The sequence below is a fragment of the Myotis myotis genome, unplaced genomic scaffold (genome assembly GCF_014108235.1).
Source record: "Myotis myotis isolate mMyoMyo1 unplaced genomic scaffold, mMyoMyo1.p scaffold_m19_p_1, whole genome shotgun sequence".
Taxonomy (NCBI): domain Eukaryota; kingdom Metazoa; phylum Chordata; class Mammalia; order Chiroptera; family Vespertilionidae; genus Myotis; species Myotis myotis.
The window spans coordinates 53,690,969-53,712,426 of NW_023416313.1; the positions used below are offsets into that span (position 1 = coordinate 53,690,969).

The 21,458-nt window shown below is 39.3% G+C and overlaps 2 protein-coding genes across 3 annotated transcripts in view; both read right to left on the reverse strand.

Annotated features, from left to right (window-relative positions):
• RASGEF1B (RasGEF domain family member 1B) overlaps positions 1-21,458 on the reverse strand; it is a 523,636-nt gene that overhangs the window by 112,284 nt on the left and 389,894 nt on the right. The window lies entirely within an intron of this gene.
• LOC118670565 (succinate dehydrogenase [ubiquinone] iron-sulfur subunit, mitochondrial-like) lies at positions 9,518-10,496 on the reverse strand. Its single transcript, XM_036337588.1, has one exon. It carries the CDS (start codon positions 10,480-10,482, stop codon positions 9,631-9,633), a length of 852 nt encoding a protein of 283 aa, XP_036193481.1. The 5' UTR covers positions 10,483-10,496; the 3' UTR covers positions 9,518-9,630.

Genomic DNA, 21,458 nt, shown 5'->3' on the forward strand with positions numbered 1-21,458 from the left:
ACAGAGAGCACAAAACAATGTTGGGGAGCACATGAGATTTGGTTGGAAAGTTTGTAAGAAGGACATTCTGAAAAAAGGAAAGTGTACAGAAGGCCACCTGCCCTGTTTATCAGAATTCCAAATTAGGGGAGTGCCGAAGGCAGTGCCCCTAATTATTCCTTGGCCTTTCCAAATAAGTCTGCATGTGCAGACCCCTGGGTGTTTACTGGAATCCTTATGCTTAATCTTTGTGTCCTTGCTTAAAGGACATTGCAGACACATGTGTCCTCCCAATATTATTTACCCTACTGATTGTATCTAAAAGATAAACTTTACCTCAAACACTGCTATAATAAAACCTAAGGAGGCAGGCAATTGAAGCTGTCTGGTTCCTTTAGCCAGGCAGTCCCTTAGTCCTCTCTTTCACAGCAAACATTGTGTCAGAGTAATCCATTCATCCCTCACTTAGGGTTCACCGCTGGTCAGCCCCGGCAAAACAACATTAATTAAAGAGTGTTTCCAGAGGGATATAAATGTTGGATTAAAAAGAAAAGGTGGCCCTGACTGGCTTGGCTCAGTGGATAGAGCGTCGGCCTGCGGACTGAAAGGTCCCAGGTTCGATTCCAGCCAAGGGCATGTACCTTGGTTGCGGGCACATCCCCAGTAGGAGGTGTGCAAGAGGCAGCTGATCGATGTTTCTCTCTCATTGATGTTTCTGGCTCTCTATCCCTCTCTCTTCCTCTCTGTAAAAAATCAGTAGGATGTATTTAAAAAAAAAAAAAAAAAAAAAAAAAAAGAAAAGGTGGACAGGAATTGGCATGAGGAATATTTGTAAAGCAATTGAAGTGGGAAGCCTCACACCACACATAGATGATGTCAAGGGAATTTACTTAACAGCAGATTGGGACTTGGTCAAGAATCAATGAGAATGAGGACAGTATGACTGGATTAAGTTAGCTAGGTAGAAAGGCTGATAAAAATATCCTATGGGCCCTGACTAGTGTGACTCAGTGGCTAGCGCATTGGCCTGTGCACCAAAGGGTTGCGGGTTTGATCCTCAGCCCTGGTTGGGGTGTGTGCGGGAGGTGACCAATTGATGTGTCTCATGTGGCTGTTTCTCTCTCTTTTTCCCTCCCTCCCTTCCACTCTCTCTAAAAATCAATAGAAAAATATCCTTGGATGAGGATTAACTAAATATATGTATATCCTTATGGGAAATGGGTGGGATATAATTATAAATAAGCAAATTAAGTTGATAGTGGAAGGTTCTGATGGTCTGACAGAAAATAATTAGATGGAAACCAAGGTAGCTCTTGGGTTCTTGAAAAGGGCAAATACCTTGACTAAATATATGTTTGAAGAAGACAGTGTCTGGCAATAATTTATCTTGGCCCACAGAATGGAGATACTGAATCCATAAGATAGAAGGGGCCTATGGTCCCTTGTTTTGATATGACCAATCCCATACCGAGAACTGAGGAGGTGGAATAAACAGACAAGAAGTTTTTGGTTCCAGCCTTGATTTTCTCTGTGCTAGGATTTCTCCTTTCCAGCCTAACGATGACCTAGTTCTTTTGTTTGTTTGTTTTTCACCTATTTTTGTCTTGTTTTGGTATGTTATCTGGGGCAAGTTACGTCACTTTCTTCAGTGTCAGATTCTTCAACTCTAACATGAGGAGGTATAATCTACATTATCACTGAGGATGCCTTTCAACTTCATAATTCTATGAAATTGCATACAATTAAGTAAAACACAATCCTGCTCATCTTCCCCATGCATAAGAAAACCCCTGTTGGTTCTATCAAGGGAAGAGCAGAGGACCTAGAAGCCCTGAGTCCTCCCAGGGAATGATTAGCCCAGTGTTGATTTTAAAATGCTTATTTTCCATCCAGATTTTAGCATCTCTAAAATGGAGATATGTCATGTAATTGATGGCATTTTACAATTAAAACTGACAGCATTTTTTTCCCTTCTTAATTCATAAAATAATGGTGTGTTATACAGTTGAATTTTCTTCTAACTCCCAGATCCAGTTAAGGTCAGAATTCATATAGAAGCATATCTTTCAAACATCTAAGGCAACACTATTTAGATGAGTCAGAAACACAGGTGAAATGAGGACAAAGAGTCTTTAAAGTGGTTGTCAACTGTTATCTCAGAAAATTCCCCTGGACTGTAAGAGAATTCCTTCATACCTTTCCTAGTCTACGTTAAATAATGCTCAGGGTTCTGTTGGTTGATGCTTGTATTGTATTAACGAGAGGCCCAGTGTATGAAATTCGTTCACCGGTAGGGTCCCTAGCAGCTGCTGGCTGCCGACCAGAGCCTCCCTCCCTTCCCCTAGCTGGCCTTGCCCCCTGGACGAACTCCCAGTTGAGGGGACAATTTGCATACTATGCTTTTACTATATAGGATATCATGCCATATTATAATATATATCACCATCATTATTATTAATTTAGGACAGTGTTTTTCCAACTGTGGGCTGTGATTGCAGAGTCAATAAAGTGGGTTGCCATAGCATTTCAACAAATAAAGCAGCACAGACTAAAATAGAAAGTCTCAGAGCCCATATGGTGAGTGTATTATTTCCTGAGACTCTTTTTGGGTATATTTACTTATATACATACATGCATATATTCACATATGTGAGTACTAGTTCATGTTTTAACATGTATTTCTATTGGGAGTTGTAAAAAAGAAAAAGATCTAAAACTGCTATTCTAGACCCAGCCTTAAAGATGGCCAGGGCTACTGAAAATAGCTTGGAGCATAAGCAACCAAGCAGAGAAATGATGAATCTGGGGCAGCATGTTCATACCAATACCAATTACATAAGTGGCAAAATAAAATGGCACTTCAGATGGGCTTGAACTAGCCACTCATAAATCTCCGTGAATCTATTCTCTTTGCAAGTTATCTCTATTACAATCCTTGTTGAAGAGCTTTTCTACTTGATGCCTCCTCCCCTGCAACTATTTTTGTTTAACTGGTACATTTATAACACAAAATTCCAATTTACCTCTGATAGTAGGTGACAATATTTATTTCTATTCTAAGAAAATTCTTAGGGAAGTTTTATGTTGAAATTTAGGCTCGCATGTTCAATATCCTGTAGACAGACCAATCACTTAAGGAAGGTATGATTTGAGGAAGTGGATATGGTTAAATAACTTTCCTTCCAAATTACCCAGAACAATAAATAGCCAGGGCCCCCTTGCAGGCATAGAGGTTCACTTGGTGTTTCCTATATTGCCTGGAGTTTCTGCTTTCCCTTCTATTTCAAGCATCCTTCCTGTACGTCACAGCAGGGGGTTCCTACACAGAAATGAAACCAGCAGCTGTGATCATGAAAGTGAGAAAGTATTGGTTTTTTTTTTCCTCTATAGGTAGTTGGGCCAGTGTTTTAACTGAAGGATATCCTTGGCTTGGCTTTTTGGACAAATCAACATTCTAATGCTGACTCTTCCAAGGTTCCTTCCAAGTGTGGCATCCTGTGGTTCTCCGAGGTCTCCTCATGCAACCATTTCATCCTACCAGTGAGGAAACCGAGGCTTAGACAAGCCAGGCCAGTGATGGCGAACCTGTAACACGCGTGTCAGAGGTGACACGTGAACTCATTTTTTTGGTTGATTTTTCTTTGTTAAATGGCATTTAAATATATAAAATAAATACCAAAAATATAAGTCTTTGTTTTACTATGGTTGCAAAGATCAAAAAATGTCTATATGTGACACGGCACCAGAGTTAAGTTAGGGTTTTTCAAAATGCTGACACGCCGAGCTCAAAAGATTCGCCGTCACTGGACTAGCCCCAAGGTCAGAAAGCCTGTGACTGGCACACCTGAGATGACTGAAATGTCCCACAGATGAGTTCTGTTCCTTTAACTTATTGCATTTACACTCTTTCTCACAGATACCCCAAATCTCTGGGAGAAGTATGCCTCACTTTATTTTATATATTTTTAAATCTTTATTGTTGAAAGTATTACATATATCCTCCCCTTGCCCCCCATTGACCTCTCCCAGACGCCCCCTCCACCCAGCTCTGGCCTTCATCCCCCTATTTTAAAGTTTTAAATGGAAGTTTCTCCTCTTATAGAAACTCATTTAACTAGAATTAATAAATGCTAATAAGTGTGATAAGCGATCTAATCTTATTTTAAATTCCTTGCTGCCAAAACCGGTTTGGCTCAGTGGATAGAGCGTCAGCCTGCGGACTGAAAGGTCCCGGGTTCGATTCCAGTCAAGGGCATGTACCTGGGTTGCGGGCACATCCCCAGTGGGAGATGTGCAGGAGGCAGCTGATCGATGTTTCTCTCTCATCGATGTTTCTAACTATCTCTCTCCCTTCCTCTCTGTAAAAAATCAATAAAATATATTAAAAAAAAATTCCTTGCTATTTTTTATCTACTTCAGAAGCAGATGAATAAAAATTGTGTGTGTGTGTTTTTTTCTCTCAAGGATCTGAGGAAGATCACTAGTGAGCAGATTTCCCTGAAGCATATACATTCTATAATAGCAATTCTCTCCATCCATTTGGATGCTGTGAAGGAATACATTCCTGTATGAAGGCATCCATGATAAGTAAACTAGCAGTTATTTAAATGGTGGTTCCTGAAATATCTTAATATTAATAGTGGGTATATTTGGTAATCTTTTTAAGATATTTATTTTGTTTCCTTTTTCTTTGCTTCTGGTATTTTGTAAAATGACCATGAATTTGATTTTTGAGAGTAATAAGTGTGTCTTGATTTGTTTAGGGGGTAATCTGCCCTCTGTTTCTATAAACATTATTTTCACTGTCAAATTTGTGCTCCATAAGCTTTAACAACTGGCTAGGATTTCCTCAATATATGTTCCAAGTATTTCATTTTCCCTCAATTCACCTGGTCATCTCTGTTAACAAGATCACAGATTAAATAGAAAATAAAACAGAAATAACTATAAGCATGCAAATGATGCCATAAAGTTCACACACTAAAACCAATAGGCCAACAAATGTGACCCACTGAAGGGCAGGTGTTTCAGTCCTGTATTGATGCAGGGCCTCTTTCCTGGCACCTTATCCATCATTTTCGCACACATAGCTATTTGACTTCCAAGGCCTTCAGACATTAGAGATAGCAAGTTGTTTTGTTTGTTTGTTTGGCGGGGGGGGGGGGGGGGGGGGCAGCTGCTGATAGCCTGGCACCAAGGAGAGGGACAGAAAGCTTAAAAGAGGAGATTCAAGAGAAAATCCTGAAACACCCAGTTGATCTAGAGATCAAACATAGGAGCAAAAATGTTTGTACCCTTTTATCGGGTCCAGATCATACTATATAGTTGTGATGGAAAATAACTTAATTTAACAATAATTAACCCTGAGTAATAAAGGAAAGGCAAAAAATGTAACCAGAATACACTCTTTAAAAAGGAGAACAAATTATGTTGTTTAATGTGATTTCCACATAAAACAACTACAATAAAAATATTCTTGTGCTTCAAGGAATAAATCGGCAACTACATTGAATCACTCACCCCAGATGTTTCTGCATAATTTATTTGTATTGTAATCTTTTAACCTTTGCTCAGTTTTCTTATCACTTGAGAACACTTGCTTCATGGTGAAGAGCGGCCCAATATTAGGACTATTACATTAATAGTTCCTCTATAGACTGATAGCATACGGACAGGAGGTAACTGCTCCTAAGGACAAGAATGTAACTAAATTGACTCGGCCTTGTTTTTTATAGATGTTCATCCTGATATCTACTGTAGGCTAATAAAATATTACACTGGCACATCAGCAAATTATCCCTGTGCAGCTAGTTCTTTCAGTGCTTTGGGTAACTTGCTGTCTAACCCTTTGACACAACCAGGGGTTTGCAAAGAGGAGACAATAGCGACCAAAGCTCAGCCTTAAGAGATCAAATCAGAGGATCTAGGATCCAGGATGTGATAACAACGCAAACAAAATGATGACCTAGAACCCCCAAATTCTTTAGCATCACAGAATAAATAACACTCATTAAAATGAATAATAAGTCAAAATGCAGTTGAGTGATTCTGTACTTTCTTAAGTGCTCCTCTTTCTACCTGTTCCCCAATTTCTGTACCCAAACTTTTTTCTATTGTGGAAGTTTCACTTTTGCTACGCCAATCCCCTCTTTCCCTTCTCTCTCAAAATTTCCATTTCCCTAATATTCTAGTCTAGAGGGTGTTGTTCTGCTTACGCCCCACCTCCCACAGCCTTTGGCCACAGCCTGAGGCTGGTGGGCGGAACGCTGTTTGTCAGGGACTGTCTGGGTCAGAAGTGACTGGCGACGCTCAGCTGGAGAGACAGACTCAGAAGCCAGCTGCGCAGCCAGTGGATAAAGGACTCTTTCAGAAGCCGCTCTCTTTCTCCTCCTCACAGGATAAGGGAACACAGAAGTTTCTCCCTTTCTGTCTTTTTACCCACCATCACGCCCAAGGTCGCCTTCCCTATGCTTTCAGATTTCCAGACAGAACAGAGAAAGTGAACATGCCCATTATTTGTGCCTGGAAACTATCTACCCAGAATTTCTATCTTAAATAAAGAATCCCATTGACTCAATCAAAATACTTCGGCTCTCCTCTTGTCAAGTGTCACGTCCTATTCAATTTCTCAGTTTCCACTGGATATCTGTCTAGTGATTTTCACTCCCATTTCTCTTGGAGCCGAAGTGAGCCCTCCCTCAGTTACTTGCTGAGGGGGCCATTTCTCTTCAATAAACTGCTTTTTTGTTTTCAACTCAGTTTGCCCTTGTTTCGATTTATATTTTTCTTTCCCTTTTCTGCTTATCTCTAAGTGCTTGCTCTCTGACCTTGTACTAATTCTGCCTCCTCCTCTCCTGGTTTCTTTCCAGGCTGTTCTTAACTCTTTCTCCTCCATCACCTTCTCTGGCCTTATTCCTCTCTCCCATTATAACCTTTCCCCCCTTAATCCGTTCCCTTATTCTTCTTGGTAATTTCTGCCAGGATTCTTATCTTTTCTGTCCTTCATGTTCTACTTGTCTGTCTTTCCCTCTTCCAATAACTGAATCTTAGCAAGAAAAGACATTTCCTGTCTGTAAAATTTTGCCATTCCACTTTAACAGAAATAAGCACTGCCAGTAGAATTGCTTAACATTAATGAAAAATAAATATTTGCAGAAAGATAGGAAGCAGGACAAAAAGTACTTATTTGCAATGGCTGAAGTTAAAATTTGAGACTGTGAACACAAAAGAAGGTATTTCTTTGAATATCTAATGAACCAAAGTTAGCACAAACTCAATGTTAGGAATGCCCAAGGCCTATTACCAATTGTCCTACTGAGTATTTTTATCTAATATTGGATATGGTTTCTGTTTTTAAATTATGAAATAGTGTTTTCAATTGCAAAAGTCTATTGTAAAAAAATTTTATATACAGAAGGACATACCATGAAGAGCTATTCTCCCATCTCCTCACACCCAAGGCCACTTTCCCAGATATAACCACAGTTTAGGATATGTAAGAAATTTCTACTCATAAGTAATAATGTATATATGTATGTGTATATCCTTTATAATAAAAGGCTAATATGCAAATTGACCAAATGGCAGAATGACCGGTCACTATGACACGCACTGACCACCAGGGGGCAGATGCTCAACGCAAGAGCTGCCCCCGGTGGTTTGTGGTCAGTGTGTTCCCACAGGGGGAGCGCTGCTCAGCCAGGAGCCAGGCTCAAGGTTGGCAAGCGCAGCAGGGGTGGTGGGAGCCTCTCCTGCCTCCACAGCAGTTCTCCCTCCCCCCCAGTGTATGAATATCATGAGCCAGGCCTCTAGTATACATATGGATGGATATATATATATATATATATATATATGTATTTTTTTATTTAATTTTTATTTCCCTCTATTTTTATACAAATGGAAGCCTACTGTACATATTATAATGCAACTCAGTTTATTTACTTAACAATATATAATAGAGAGAGTTCCAGTAAGTACTTATAAATTTCTCTGTTTCAAAGAACTCCATTTTATTAATATACCATAACTCTGGAAACTTTATATCTTAAAAATTACTGAAGAGTCCAATAATATTTTCTTATTTATATTGATATTTATGTAACATATTATACTGGTATATGTCTATGTATTCTAAATTACTTCTGAAAAAATTGAAACATATTAATTAATTTAAAATGGCAGTTATAAATACTTTTTCTGGAAATTAACTATATTTTCCAGATTTAGTGTGAAAAATGACATTGCTTTATAATTTTGTAAATCCCTTTAATGTTTGGCTTAATTAAATACAAACGAATTCTCATATTTCCTTTTGTATTTAATCTGTTGCAAAATGTTGTTTGGGTTGAAATATATAAAGAAAATCTGGTCCTACATAGATATATAGTTGAAAAAGGGAGGAGTATTTTAATAACCTCTCCAGATAATTGTGAATATTCTCTGACTACATTAAAACTCAACAAAGCCATAGCTTCTTAAAGGTTAGTTACAATATAAGTTCTGAAACCACATTAATAAACTTTTCCTTCTTTGTTACATTAAAGTCTATTGGACTGTCCTACACTTTTTAAAAAATTGAGGTATAATTGACATACAACATTATATTAGTTTCAGGTGTACAAAATAGTCATTCAATATTTGTATGTATTGTGAAATGGTCACCACAATAAATCTAGTTATCATATACACTATACATAGTAACAGAATTTTTTTTCTTGTGATAAGAACTTGTAAGATCTACTCTCTTAGCAGTTTTCAAATATGATATACAGTATTATGAACTACTGACCTAATCCACACTTTGAATGGATCACTTATGTATTTAGGATTATGTAACATCATGCATTAATTATTTGGAAAATAGAATTCACTGAGTTATGCAAATCTTTTAAATGTTGACCTATTTTATTATGTTATATCACAAAATAATACTCACTAATATCACTATCAATTTCCACAGAAAAACCTTTAAGTATAGAGAACTTGACAAATTCCTGATGGCTTTCTAAAATTCTAATTTTCTCTTGAAAGCTCAAATTTTACCATTGGCAAGAAATGTGATCCATTGTTTTCCTTGACGTGGTAAGTTCACTTTATTTTTGAGGAAGTATCTGCCAAATTCCCAATTCTGAATAACTTACATTTTACCCATCAGTCAGTTTTTCATGTGAAATATTCCATTATTACAACTCAAATAATTGCATAAGTGCTTTTCCTTGTGATAATCCCCCTACTTTGGTACACAGCTATGCTTTTTGTATGCTTCCCATTTTGTCACACAAAATACTGAAAGACAAGTACTCAAGGGTCGTCAAAATTTAATGAAGTTGGTCAGTTATACTGCTTCATCAAGGGTATTCAGAAGTAAAACTGGCTTTTTCTTTCCTTTTTTTAATGGACATGAATGGAGGTGAAGAATGTAATTAATGACCAGCAGCATAGGTTAGTGCCACTGGCTTGATTCTGCTAAGGCACCAGAATTTTTACCTGCCATTGCTTGGTGTGTTTTTTTTTTGTTAATAAAGTAGAATAACATTTATTTTTTTCTTAAAACTTTATTTCACATGCTGTAGTCATGGAAACTCAAATTAGATATAAATTATGTCCAGCTGAGCTGGTTACAGGTCACGGTTAGCATGAGAAGAGTTAAGCTTAAGCTTTCTTTTTCTTGTAGGTTGCCATCATTTTCTTGATTTCAGCAATAGCTTTTCCTGGATTCAGCCCCTTGGGACAGGTCCTTGTGCAGTTCAAGACGGTGCGGCAGCGGTAGAGAGAGAAGGGGTTCTGCAGGTTGGCCAGGCGCTCCTCCGTGAACTCGTCTCTGGAGTCGATCATCCAGCGATAGGCCTGCATGAGCACCGCAGGTCCCAAGTATTTGTCTCCATTCCACCAGTAGCTGGGGCAGCTGGTGCTGCAGCAGGCACAGAGGATGCACTCGTACAGCCCATCCAGTTTATCTCGATCTTCTATGGACTGCAGATATTGCTGTTTGCCTTCCTGGGATTCATCCTTCTTCTTCAAATAAGGTTCAATGGATTTGTACTGAGCATAGAAGTTGCTCAAATCAGGAACCAGATCCTTTATCACATACATATGTGGAAGAGGGTAGATTTTTGAGACTTTGTTGAGGTTGGTGTCAATCCTCCGGGTGCAAGCTAGAGTGTTGCCTCCATTGATGTTCATTGCACAGGAGCCACAGATACCTTCCCTGCAAGATCTTCGGAAGGTCAAGGTAGAATCCATTTCATTCTTAATCTTGATTAAAGCATCCAACACCATAGGACCACATTTATTCAAATCGATTTCATAAGTTTGCATACGAGGTTTATCTCCAGCTTTGTCTGGATCCCATTGGTAGATGGCAAATTTCTTGATTCGGGGAGCGGTGGCAGCAGCTGTCTGGGCCCCTCGGCAGGCCTGCAGGCAGGCGCCGCCGAAGGCCGCTGCCGGGAACCGGTGCCTCAAGGACACTCTGGCCACCGCTGCCATCTTGGCTTCTAACATGCCATTGTTTTTTATCACTGTGAATGTCAAAACAATGAAAAAAGATGAATAATGTCTTAGTATTATTAATAAAATAGATTTGACCTCACAGTCAACCCCAGGGGTTTGTAGTGACACTTTGAGAAATGCTGTCATTTCTTATTTTTTTAAAAAAATATTTTTATTGATTTTAATTTTATTTATTTTGTTAGAGAGAGAGTAAGGGAGAAAGAGAAACATTGATGTGAGAATGAAACATTGATCGGTTGCCTCCTGCACACCCCTTACTGGGGATCAAACCCACAACCTAAGTATAGTATATGCCCTGACTGGAATCAAACCCACAACTGCTTGGTGCACAGGATGATGCTCCAAGCAACTGATCCACCTGGGGATAACTGTATTAACAGAGAAACTATATCATTTAATCATTCAAAGTTATCTTCTGAGGAACCTACTATATTCACTACATGGTATTAATAGTAGGCATTGCAGAGACAGTCAAAATGCATTAAGGGCAGATTCTGACTGCAAGATTACTAACAGTGGTTGAGAAGCTTTTGCCAAGAAAACAACGGCAAAGAACACATCCAACTCTCTAACTTTAAGAATGGAGAGTAGATTGGGGTAAAGTCATGCAATTACGTGGTCTTTTATCTGACTAATAATTAAGGTGACTATATAGTCCTGGGTTTATGCAATTAACAGTACCTCCTTTCACTTTCAGAAGTATCCCAGTTTGGGCAATAAATTTCATAGTCATGTATGAATAATGCCTTTGAGTTTCCCCATAGTCTCATCTTATCATTGAGTCTTTGACTTACCCCACCAAGAACCTTAAGTAGAAAACAAACATTTATCAGCACTTAATGTATGTCCCATGTACCTTCTATACAGATTTCATTCTATACAGTGGTGCCTTGACTTACGAGTGTCCCGACTAACGAGTTTTTCGAGATACCGTCTCTCGGCCGATTTTTTGCTTTGAGTTGCGAGCTACAATTCGGGTTATGAGCCAGCTTCAGATACCCCACTGCTAGTTGGCGCAGCAAACATCACAGTGAACGCTACAACATCAGCCCAGCATCACGTGTCTCACTCGTTCACTTTAAGCGGTTAGCTCTTAGTTGAAGCATCAGTGTTGTGCTCACATTTGTGCTTGCAGTAATTTTGCAAAACTTCGTTTTTTCAACCATGGATCTGAAGAAAGTAAGTGCAAAGGATAGTGCTGAGGAGAAGAAGCGGATGATGTGCATTGAATTAAAGAAAGAAATTATCGAAAAACATGACCAAGGTGTGCTTGTAATCAACTTGGCAAAGCAGTACGAGCGTAGCACTTCCACGATCTGCACCATACTGAAGCAGAAGGAGTCGATACAGGCTACAACTCCAGCCAAGGGCGTTAAGATAGTTTCTAAACAGCGGACATCTATCCATGAAAATATGGAGAAGCTGCTAATGGTGTGGTTAACGGAGAAGCAGCTCACAGGAGATACCGTGACGAAGGCAACAATCTGCGAGAAGGCACGAGCTATTTACGCTGATTTGCTGTAGTAGACCCCAGGCACTTCAATGGACGAGGCCTTGGGCAAGCCGTTTAAAGCCAGTTGGGGCTGGTTCAAAAATTTTAAAAAGAGGACCTCCTTTCACTCCGTTGTCAGACATGGTGAGATGAAGGAAATGTTGGGAATGTGGGAGAAACTTTCAGACTTTATTCAAAAGAAGCACCCAGAAAAAATTGCAACTGGGCGTGCGATGGAGCTGTTTAATGACACTTGCCTAACTCATTTCAGAAATATTCTGAAAGGGAGGATGAAACAGATCTCATTGGACAGGTTTTTATCGAAAACTCCTGTAGATGAAAGCGTGGTGAAAAGGACAAAAATCAGCAAATAAGATTGAGTTATTCAGTTATTCAGTTCAGCCTTTCTCCTCCAACTCCATCAGCATCTTTAAGTCGTTTGATCTCCAAGGTAAATGCTGTACATTAAACTTAATAAAACAAGTTTATTGCACTACATACTATTGTTCAGTATTGTGTGTTTATACAATATTCGTTATTTTTAAATACATTTGTCTTATTTAAAAACATTTAACAAAGCAATTGCGGTGTTTTTTTGGGTGTCTGGAACAGATTAATGGCATTTCAATTCATTGTAATGGTGAAAATTGATTTGACATACGAGTAATTTGAGTTACGAGCTCCATCACGGAACGAATTAAACTCCTAAGTCAAGGCACCACTGTATTTACAACAATCCTATAAGATTATTATTGTATAGCTTCATTTTACAGATGAGGAAACGGAGACTGAGAGAGTGCAATGACTTGCCTAAAGCTACAAACAAATAAATGGTTAAATTAGGATTTGAAATCTATTTGATTTCAAAACCCATGCTCGTTCCTCAGTTCTTCAAAGTGTGTTACATGGAACCAGCATCAAAATCACCTGGGTGCTTATTTTGAATTCAGAATTACTGAGCCTTGCCCCCAAACTACTGAACCAGAATCTCTCACAGTAGAGCCTGGACACCTGCTCTTTCAATAACTCCTTAGGTGATTCTCACGCATCAGAACACTTGCACACCACTGTTTCAGATTATACTACCTCTAGAGCCCAGCCATCAATTATGTATTCAAACATAGATGCTTCTGCAAGATACAAGAACTGATAGGGCACAAAAATAATAGCACAGATTCTACTTTTAAGCTCCAATTTTCGTAGGTGATAACCAGGTATATATGTTGGTGACTGTACAGTTGGTCTCTTCTGGCGATTACATTGGCCATTATTTCCCAGGCTTCTCAAAAGTTAAGTGGAAGTTTTTTTGGTGAAAAGGCCATCCTGCAGGTTCATACAACAGTTTCATCAATGTAAATTGTAGTTATATAGTCTCTCAACTTTAGCAAACATCCTTGGGGGAAATTATTTTTTTCTAATTATTGATGAACTACATCTAGAATAAAACTCACCTGGCACTCATTGCAATAGAATCATTAATGGCTATTACTAAGATTTTTGAGATGTATTACTATATACTAGTACCAGCTGAATACATCCAATTCACCTATTTTAATAATAAAGAAAAATAAAGTCTTTGTTTGGGTAGATCAGTTAGTTAGAGTGTCATCCCTATGAGCCAAGATTGTGGGTTTGATCCTGGGTCAGGGCACATAGAAGAAACAACCAATGAATGTGTAAATAAAGGAACAACAACTTGATGTCTCTCTCTCTCTCTCTCTCTCTCTCTCTCTCTCTCTCTCTCATTAAATAAATAAATAAATAAAAAGAATAAAGATCAACCAATGCCACTTAATGTGACTTCTGCAACATATTCCTGATTTACAAGTTAAGAGATATTAAAAGGCATAATTTCTTAAACTTGCCACATGCTTGAACCTGCAAAAAGAATGGCAGTAGTTACCTTCTGTAGTGTCTTGCCTGTAAGCATATCTGAAATGTCCTAGATCACTGACACTTGGAAAATTCCTTTTCCTTTGGGTTATGTAATGCACTTCAAGGTCTCATACACGGGTTAGACAAAACCATGCTGTGATAGAAGCTTTTGCCTGGGAGAAAAGCCAGTACCAACTCAGGGCCCTTTGAAAAGCTAAGAAGAGTTGCAAAATCAAAACAAGTGTTGAGGGAGGGTGAGGAACCCCCATTCCCATCTGGGTCAGACTTAGTAGTCAAAGAGAAGACAGACCTGAGGGATGTCAGGAAGTCTTCTTGTCTGGGTTTCAAAATATTTGGCTCTACTTGGCCATGGTATAAATGTCCAGTTAACCCTGGAAGCCCAGGGTAAGACCAGTAAGGGAGGTGAGAAGCAAGGTCCAGTTCAATGGGAAATGGTCATACAGACCCTGGGGAACATAGTTATTTAGGGAGTTAAAGGAAGTCACCTGGCACCAAGGACCAGGCTCCAGAGTCACTAGAATTATAGTTTAAAGGAGGCTATAGCTCAGGGCTTACAATAAGCAGGGAAGGACTGTAGCCCTAATGCAACACCTCTTTGGCTCTCATTAGCCTGGGACTTTGGTTGGTCTGAATTAAGAGGTTACATGATTATTAATAGCTATTAATTCATTTAAATATTTTAATACAGTCTGACAGGCTGATGTCTTTTTCTTAGGCCAATATCAATGAATGTCCTACTTAGATTCATCATCAAGGATACTAAACAAGAATCTTCTTTTTTCTTTATTGATTAAGGTATTACAAATGTGTCCTTATCTCCCCACTGCCCCCGCACCTCCCCCCTCCCACACTCATGCCTTCACCTCCCTGGTGTCTGTGTCCATTGGTTAGGCTTATATGCATGCATACAAGTGAAACAGGAATCTTTTGTAGATGCTTTATTGAAGCTGGAAGAGCCGTTATACCCAATGTTGATATCTTGAATCATCTATAAGGGTGGACCTTAACTTATTATATGCCAGCTCCAATTGGAATTTTGATGTTAGAAAACTTCTCTAGTCACCTCATTATCAGAATAAGAATGTACATTTCATTTGTAGGAGTTCAGATTGATTCCTGTCATACTGGGAGATGAGAGCAGCCACAGCCTCTTGCAATAATAGCATGAGTTCCTCCCTGGAATTCATCATTTATGACAAGGCATTTATATTGATGTCTTGTGAACAGTTTTAATCCCTGAGACATTCATATTTTATCTGGGCCACACTATATGCAGGACATCTGAAAACTATTAAAAGAAGGAAAAGTTTTGGCCAGAATTAATGTCTAATTGTCTGCAATAGAATTTGAGAAAAATATAAAGGTCCAGGGCTATAGTAAAGCCATAGCAAGTAATTAAGAATCATTAGGCAGTCACCTATAGTAATTTTGCAGGACTGTAGAACTTTCTTAATTATGATGCAGTATTTTTTAGTCCATCCCTCACATTAGCAGTCACAACTAAACATATAGGAGCAGTACTTTGGAATTTCTGGCAGTGAAATTTGTAGTTCTCTCAGTTGGCTTTCTGAAATGTGTGGCATTAAGACTTACCTGGGTTGATAGTATCATGCTGTATGACGGGAGCATGAAAGGAGGCTGAAAGGATAAGATGGCCTGGTAAGGGTATCAGTCATGAACAGGCTTCATTACACGCTGAAAAAGACAAGTCAGTCTTGGAGATTTATTTCCATGGCTCCTCTGCGCTGCCTTTCAAGTCTGCCCTTTCTCTCTGTTTCTTTATGACATAACTGTTAAACATTATGAGGAACCATGAACAGCTCAATGTGAGTTCCTACTACTGTGAGTAAAGTCTTCTGCAAGAGCCAGGGTCCAGATGTGACCACAGGTGCTCTTCCCGGGACCATCAGACCACCAGGCATGGATATTTCAGCCACCCCTAACTAAGGATCACTAGGACTGGCAAGATCAGTGATTCTTCTCAGATCCCAGCAACTGCTGAAGACATCGATATTCTGTTCCTACTAACACATACAGATACAACTTTGAAAAAGAGTCCTCTCTGCCTTTTCATAAAATTGCACTAAGCAGGAAGGAAGGTGTCACATAACCTGGTGATACCGTGGTTCACTGTTGTTATTATTATGCTCCCTCTGATTTCCTACAGTTGTGCCTTCGGTGACAGAGTGTGGGTTTCATCAAGAGTGGCTTTGTTTTAATGCTGACACATGTTAAAACAAAAATAGTCCTAGGTTGACATTATTATTTTAAATAGTAGTTGGATATTCTGAAGTAAAGTAACCTAAACTCAGCTGTGCTGTTCTGTTTAAGGAAATGGGTCTTCTGGAAAATGGATATGAATCTTTCTAAGAACATGACTCTTATACTAGTATTTAAGTCACCCAAATGCAGATTCATTAGACAGCCAAACCTAAGCAACACGCAGAGATGAAAATGTGGTCAGCTTCCTAACTAGCCTGGCTGTTCTCCGGGGTGGGGTGGGGGGGGTGGTTAATCTGCCTTTTCTTCTGTTGAAAAAGATCACATTTCAGTCCCAAAAGTACAGTACAGGCTTGGTCAAGGATCCCATGTCCCTACCCTCCTCACCTATGCACACAGATGGGTTGTGGTGGTTTAGCAAATTCAGTGCAACTTTAGAGTCTGCTTTTTCTTTTTTTTTCTTTTTTTAAAGAACTTGATGTAATTTGTAAAGTACAAAGAAAGCAGTTAGTTGCAAAATAGTCAAGGAGCAAATAACACTGGAATATAATTTGCCAGTTGCCTCATGTCTACACGGGAGTCCAAAAAACCGTTGGATACCACTGAAACCTTCTGCAATGTTAACCTCCCATTTAACTCCTTTTTCATCTTCATGCTTAATGCAGGCCAACATCTGCTCACACAGTAAATGTGGAATACTCCACATCAAAGGGCCTCTAATTATCAGAGATGTTTTCAGAACTTAAATTTCACCAGCTCAATGTATAAGCTAGAGCTACCTTTTGTACAAGTAGTGAATAAACCTGCTAGACATTCAAAGACAGTAGCATAAAGGAAGAGCTGGAAACAAATACACACTCATTCGTTTTCTACTTTACTTAAATAGAATGCAATAAAAATATTTTCTTAGCATGCATACTTTGAAAGGTTTCGATTGAAAGTCACTACATTAGCGGTAGCTCACCAATAACAACTTTCATCGAAGGCAGCAATTTGCAACCGGTGTGCCACAAGAATTTTTAAAACATGCAATACCTAACTATTTAGTCATGGGCACTGACCTCTTTTCCCTTAAATTGTCAAATTAAAAGAAATGACAGCGGCCAACAGAACAATAGCCATCCGTTGTAAATAAGTCAAAATTATACCTATTTTTGTCATAGTGGCAAAAAAAAATATTTTTTTTGGTGTACTGCAAAGTTTTAGTAATTAGTTTATGTGTGCCATGAGTTTAATAAAAACTGATCTAAGGACATCAAAACATCTAACAAAATGGAACAGCATTAAATCCATAAAGAATTTAAAACAGATGAAGTTCATTTTAGCATAAAGAAAACATCACCCTAAACATTACATGGGTTATTGCCCCAAATAAAACTGTTTCCTGAAGAGCCATGTTTTTTTCATGTTTGTATCCTGGACCCTGGCTCAGTGCTTGCCTGGCACATGGCAGATGCTCAATAAATGATTATGGAGAGAATTTTAGGAACAGTACTTAAGGAACGTATGGGGCAACCTTAGCTGCTTGCTGGTTCTTTGCTGTTACTTTGTCATTTTAAGATCCTATATCAATCTCAGTATCCACCTTGAAATAACCAGGGCAGTGATACCACTAAGCTAATGCAGGGGATGGTGTAAAAAGAAAAAAATAATTATAATGACTTAAGTTTCTGATACACAGGTTCTAGCACTTTCTTTAACCTCTACTTAAATTCTTCTAATAATAGAGCACAGTACCTCACAAGGCAGCTCACTCCAGTTCGGGGATAGCTCTGTTCATTATAAAGATCTTCCTCATTTTGAACTGAATTTTGACTTCTGTAAATTAACCCTTTGGTCCTTTGTTAAAGACTTCTAACTCCATGAGGATCCTTCAAGCATTTCAGAAACATTATTATATATTCTTCCTCCTCCTCCTTCCTCCCCCAAACAGAATATCTTTACCCAAGACAAATATTCCTGATTCCCTAAGACATGGTTTGCAGACCCTCCTCCCTGCTTTGGGTATGTTCCAGTTTGATTGTGCAATTTCTCTAACATAAAATGCTGAAATCTAAAAACAATTTTTGGATACTTTTTCCTATATTCATTTTCTTGGACATGCTTAACTCATATTAAGCTTAATATCAGCACCTCAATTTTACGTCAACTACTATTAAGCAACATTGGCTTATCTTTTATTTGTATGGTTAATTTTTGTTTGTTTCTGAGCTTAGGACTTTATCTTTATTTAGTTTTAAATTTTTTTCATCTCATTTATTTGGAAATGATTTTTCAAACTACCATGACAGACTATTGGGTGTTTTTGAATCTTGAGTCTGTCATTCATGCGACATATGTCATATTAGCTCATCCTCTTCTAAGCCAACAGTGAAATAAATACTAAACCTACCAGGGACTTCTACCTAAATCATATCATGAGCTTCTCTAAGGCTTGATGCAGGAGGACTTTACACACTGTAAGTGCTTTAGAGCTGGGATTATCTGAGCATGTTGATACCCAGAACTGACTAAATCACTCAGGGCTTTTGTTTCCTCCAAGTAAGAGCCAGTTTCAGACTGTGTGGGAACCTTTTCCTGCCAGGCGTGGTATTTCATTTCAGCCTAAAGTCCTGTTTTTGAATAAAACCTTAAGAGACTTCTAACTTTTCTTTTCTCCCCTAGCATAGATCTAATTTTGTGCCCCTCTCACCTCTGCTTCACTCTCACCCCCAACTATTTTATTTCCTTCTGAAGAAATCATGTTAATCCATCAAGAGAAAACCCACTGGAGGGAAGGAAGCCAAAACCACCAGAGCGGAGAGACAGACCCCCATGCAGAGGGAGACTGTGCTTCACATCTGGAAGCTTCCTGATTCTCCTTTTCTTTCTCTACTGTTGGTATTATTTTAACATAAAGCAGAGCTGACAATTTGGAGTAAGTAGAAGCCTTAGCAAAATATAACTCATCGCAAAATGATGGCTTCATGACACCTGGGAATTGGCGCTCAAGTCAGTGGGGTATTCTTTTTAACAAACTCGCCCAAGTCCTAAAGATTTAGAGCACTGTTTACAGTTAGATCTCACCCTTAGAGATCGGCCAGCCACAGGCTCTGACTTGCAATCAGAAGCATTTATCTCCTTTGGTTTAGGCGAGGCAGTACTGTTTGTGGCTGAGATCATTAAGGAATAAGTCAGGAGACTCTGAGCTCAGTCCTTCCCTCGTTCTGTGACTATGGGGAATTCGCTTTACTACCTGGGCCTGTTTTAACATTCATAAACTGAAGTGGTGTTAAATTATATCACCCTGAAGTCACTTTTCATTTTAACATCACCATACTTTCAAAAAAAATTTTTTTGCCATTTTGAAGTTTATTATGTCTGTGATTATAAAATAACATGTGTTTATTGAAGGAAAATAAGACAAAATGAAGAAAAATTTTTTTGTAATACCACTGCCCAGAAACAACTGCTATTAACTATTTTAATTTATTTCCCTAATTCGGTTTTCTATTCATACGTATTTCCACATAGCATTTGAGTACTAGTCACATTTATGATGCTTTTCACCTAGAATTCCTCCAGCCTAAGTATACATACCTTATGCCAAAGTGCCCGGATCTTTCTGGCCACCAGCCTCAAGGGCTGCCCATTCTTAGAGTCTCAGGACTCTGAGTTGTGGACTGACTAAAAAAGTCAAGCTGAGCCAGTCAGTTTCGGAATTTGGAATTGGAAGACTGAGAGGTGAAGCCAGTGCATTGTGAGGGTTTGGAAATTGTTTGGTAAAAGTCCATTACCTCCCCTCATACAAATGTCTTCCACATGGTGACTTGAAAATTCTCCTATAGCTCTCCTTTCCAACATAATAGAAAAACTAGTCTTTCTAAGCTGGGTTTCTCTCAAACCCCTAAACTCGCACCAATCCTCTCAGAAATTATACCTACTCAATATTATGAAATACACATGAGAGAACCCCACAGGTGTCATTAAAGTGGCAGGATCACCCCTGAATGTAAAGTAGCCTTTCTTTCAAGGCTTTGCCTGTTCTTTTCACAGGGAGTGGATGATAGCATGATTTAGCAAAACCATCTATGAGGTAAGAGACAAAGTTTTGGTGTTTAATTCATATTTTTTTTTTTTTTAGGAATGACCATGGTCCCACTTAACTCAAAAGTTAGTTCTGAAAAAAAAAGTGAAACAAAGTATGTAAAAAAGCATTTTATTAAATGTTAAGCAATCCTATATAATAAAAGGCTAATATGCATAAAGACAGAAGAGCAGAACAACCGGAACAACTGAACAACCGAACCGGTCACTATGACGTGTGCTGACCACCAGGGGGCGAGTGTGAAACATGGTGGGTGTGGGCCGTGGCAGGATGGTGGAGCAGGTGAGCGGGGGGCACCACACCAAGGTGGGGCGCCAGTCGCTGTCATGGGGCAAGCCTCTGGTGGTTACTGAAAATTCTTTGCTCCCATGCGCCACGATCCCGCCTGGCACTCGCACCTGCTGCAGGTGCTGGAGCCACCACTTGCACCCACTGCCAGTGCCCAACACTAGTCCTGATCACTCGGCGCCATCAGCGGGTGCAAGTGGTGGCTGCCAACCCTGAGGGCTTCTCCACCTCCCCCTGTTCCTAAGGGGCGATTGGGGCAGCAGCCGCTGCTTCCACCCACTGATGGTGCCAGCCCTGGTCACACCCGCTGCTGGAGCCAGCCCCAATTGCTCTGCGCCATCAGCAGGTGCAAGCAGGGCCGGCGCTGTCAGGGTGTGGGAGCAGCAGCAGACAGGAGACCGGGGGCCGTGGCTGGAGGGGCTGGGCAGGGGCACAGAGGATGAGCTGAGACTTGCCTCTGTGCTTACTGCAGCCTCCCAGCCCACAGTTCCTTTCTAGGAGCACGAATTCGTGCGCTGGGCCCCTAGTCTACAAATAAAATTCTTTCTTTTGCTAGGTTAAGTAAAAAGGACTAGAGAACAGAATAGACTGAAATATCAGATTTGGGTTTAAATCCTACTGACTTGACCCTGGGAAAATGCCCCACCACTCTGCATTTTGGTTTCCGCATCTGTATTATGGTATTACTGATGTATTATGTATTTCATTCAGGCTAAATATATTCCATATTAATGTCTTCCTCAGTAAGTTAATGAGAAGATTAAAAGATGTTTTTAAGGTTGTCTGAATGTGGATATCCACGTCTTGTTTCTGAATGCCACTGATGTTCCGTAGTTAGCAATGATTCCATTATTTTTTTTTATAATATTATGTAAACATTTTCCTGGAAAATCTTCCAATCAAAATATAAGAAATGGAATTGATTTTATCTCCTTTCTGATACTTTAATTATAGCTATAGATAGTATAAATAAATCCCTGTTTA

Coding starts and splice junctions, on each gene's coding strand:
- LOC118670565 (XM_036337588.1), bottom strand. CDS start 10,482: ATGTTAGAAGCCAAGATGGCAGCGGTGGCCAGAGTGTCCTTGAGGCAC.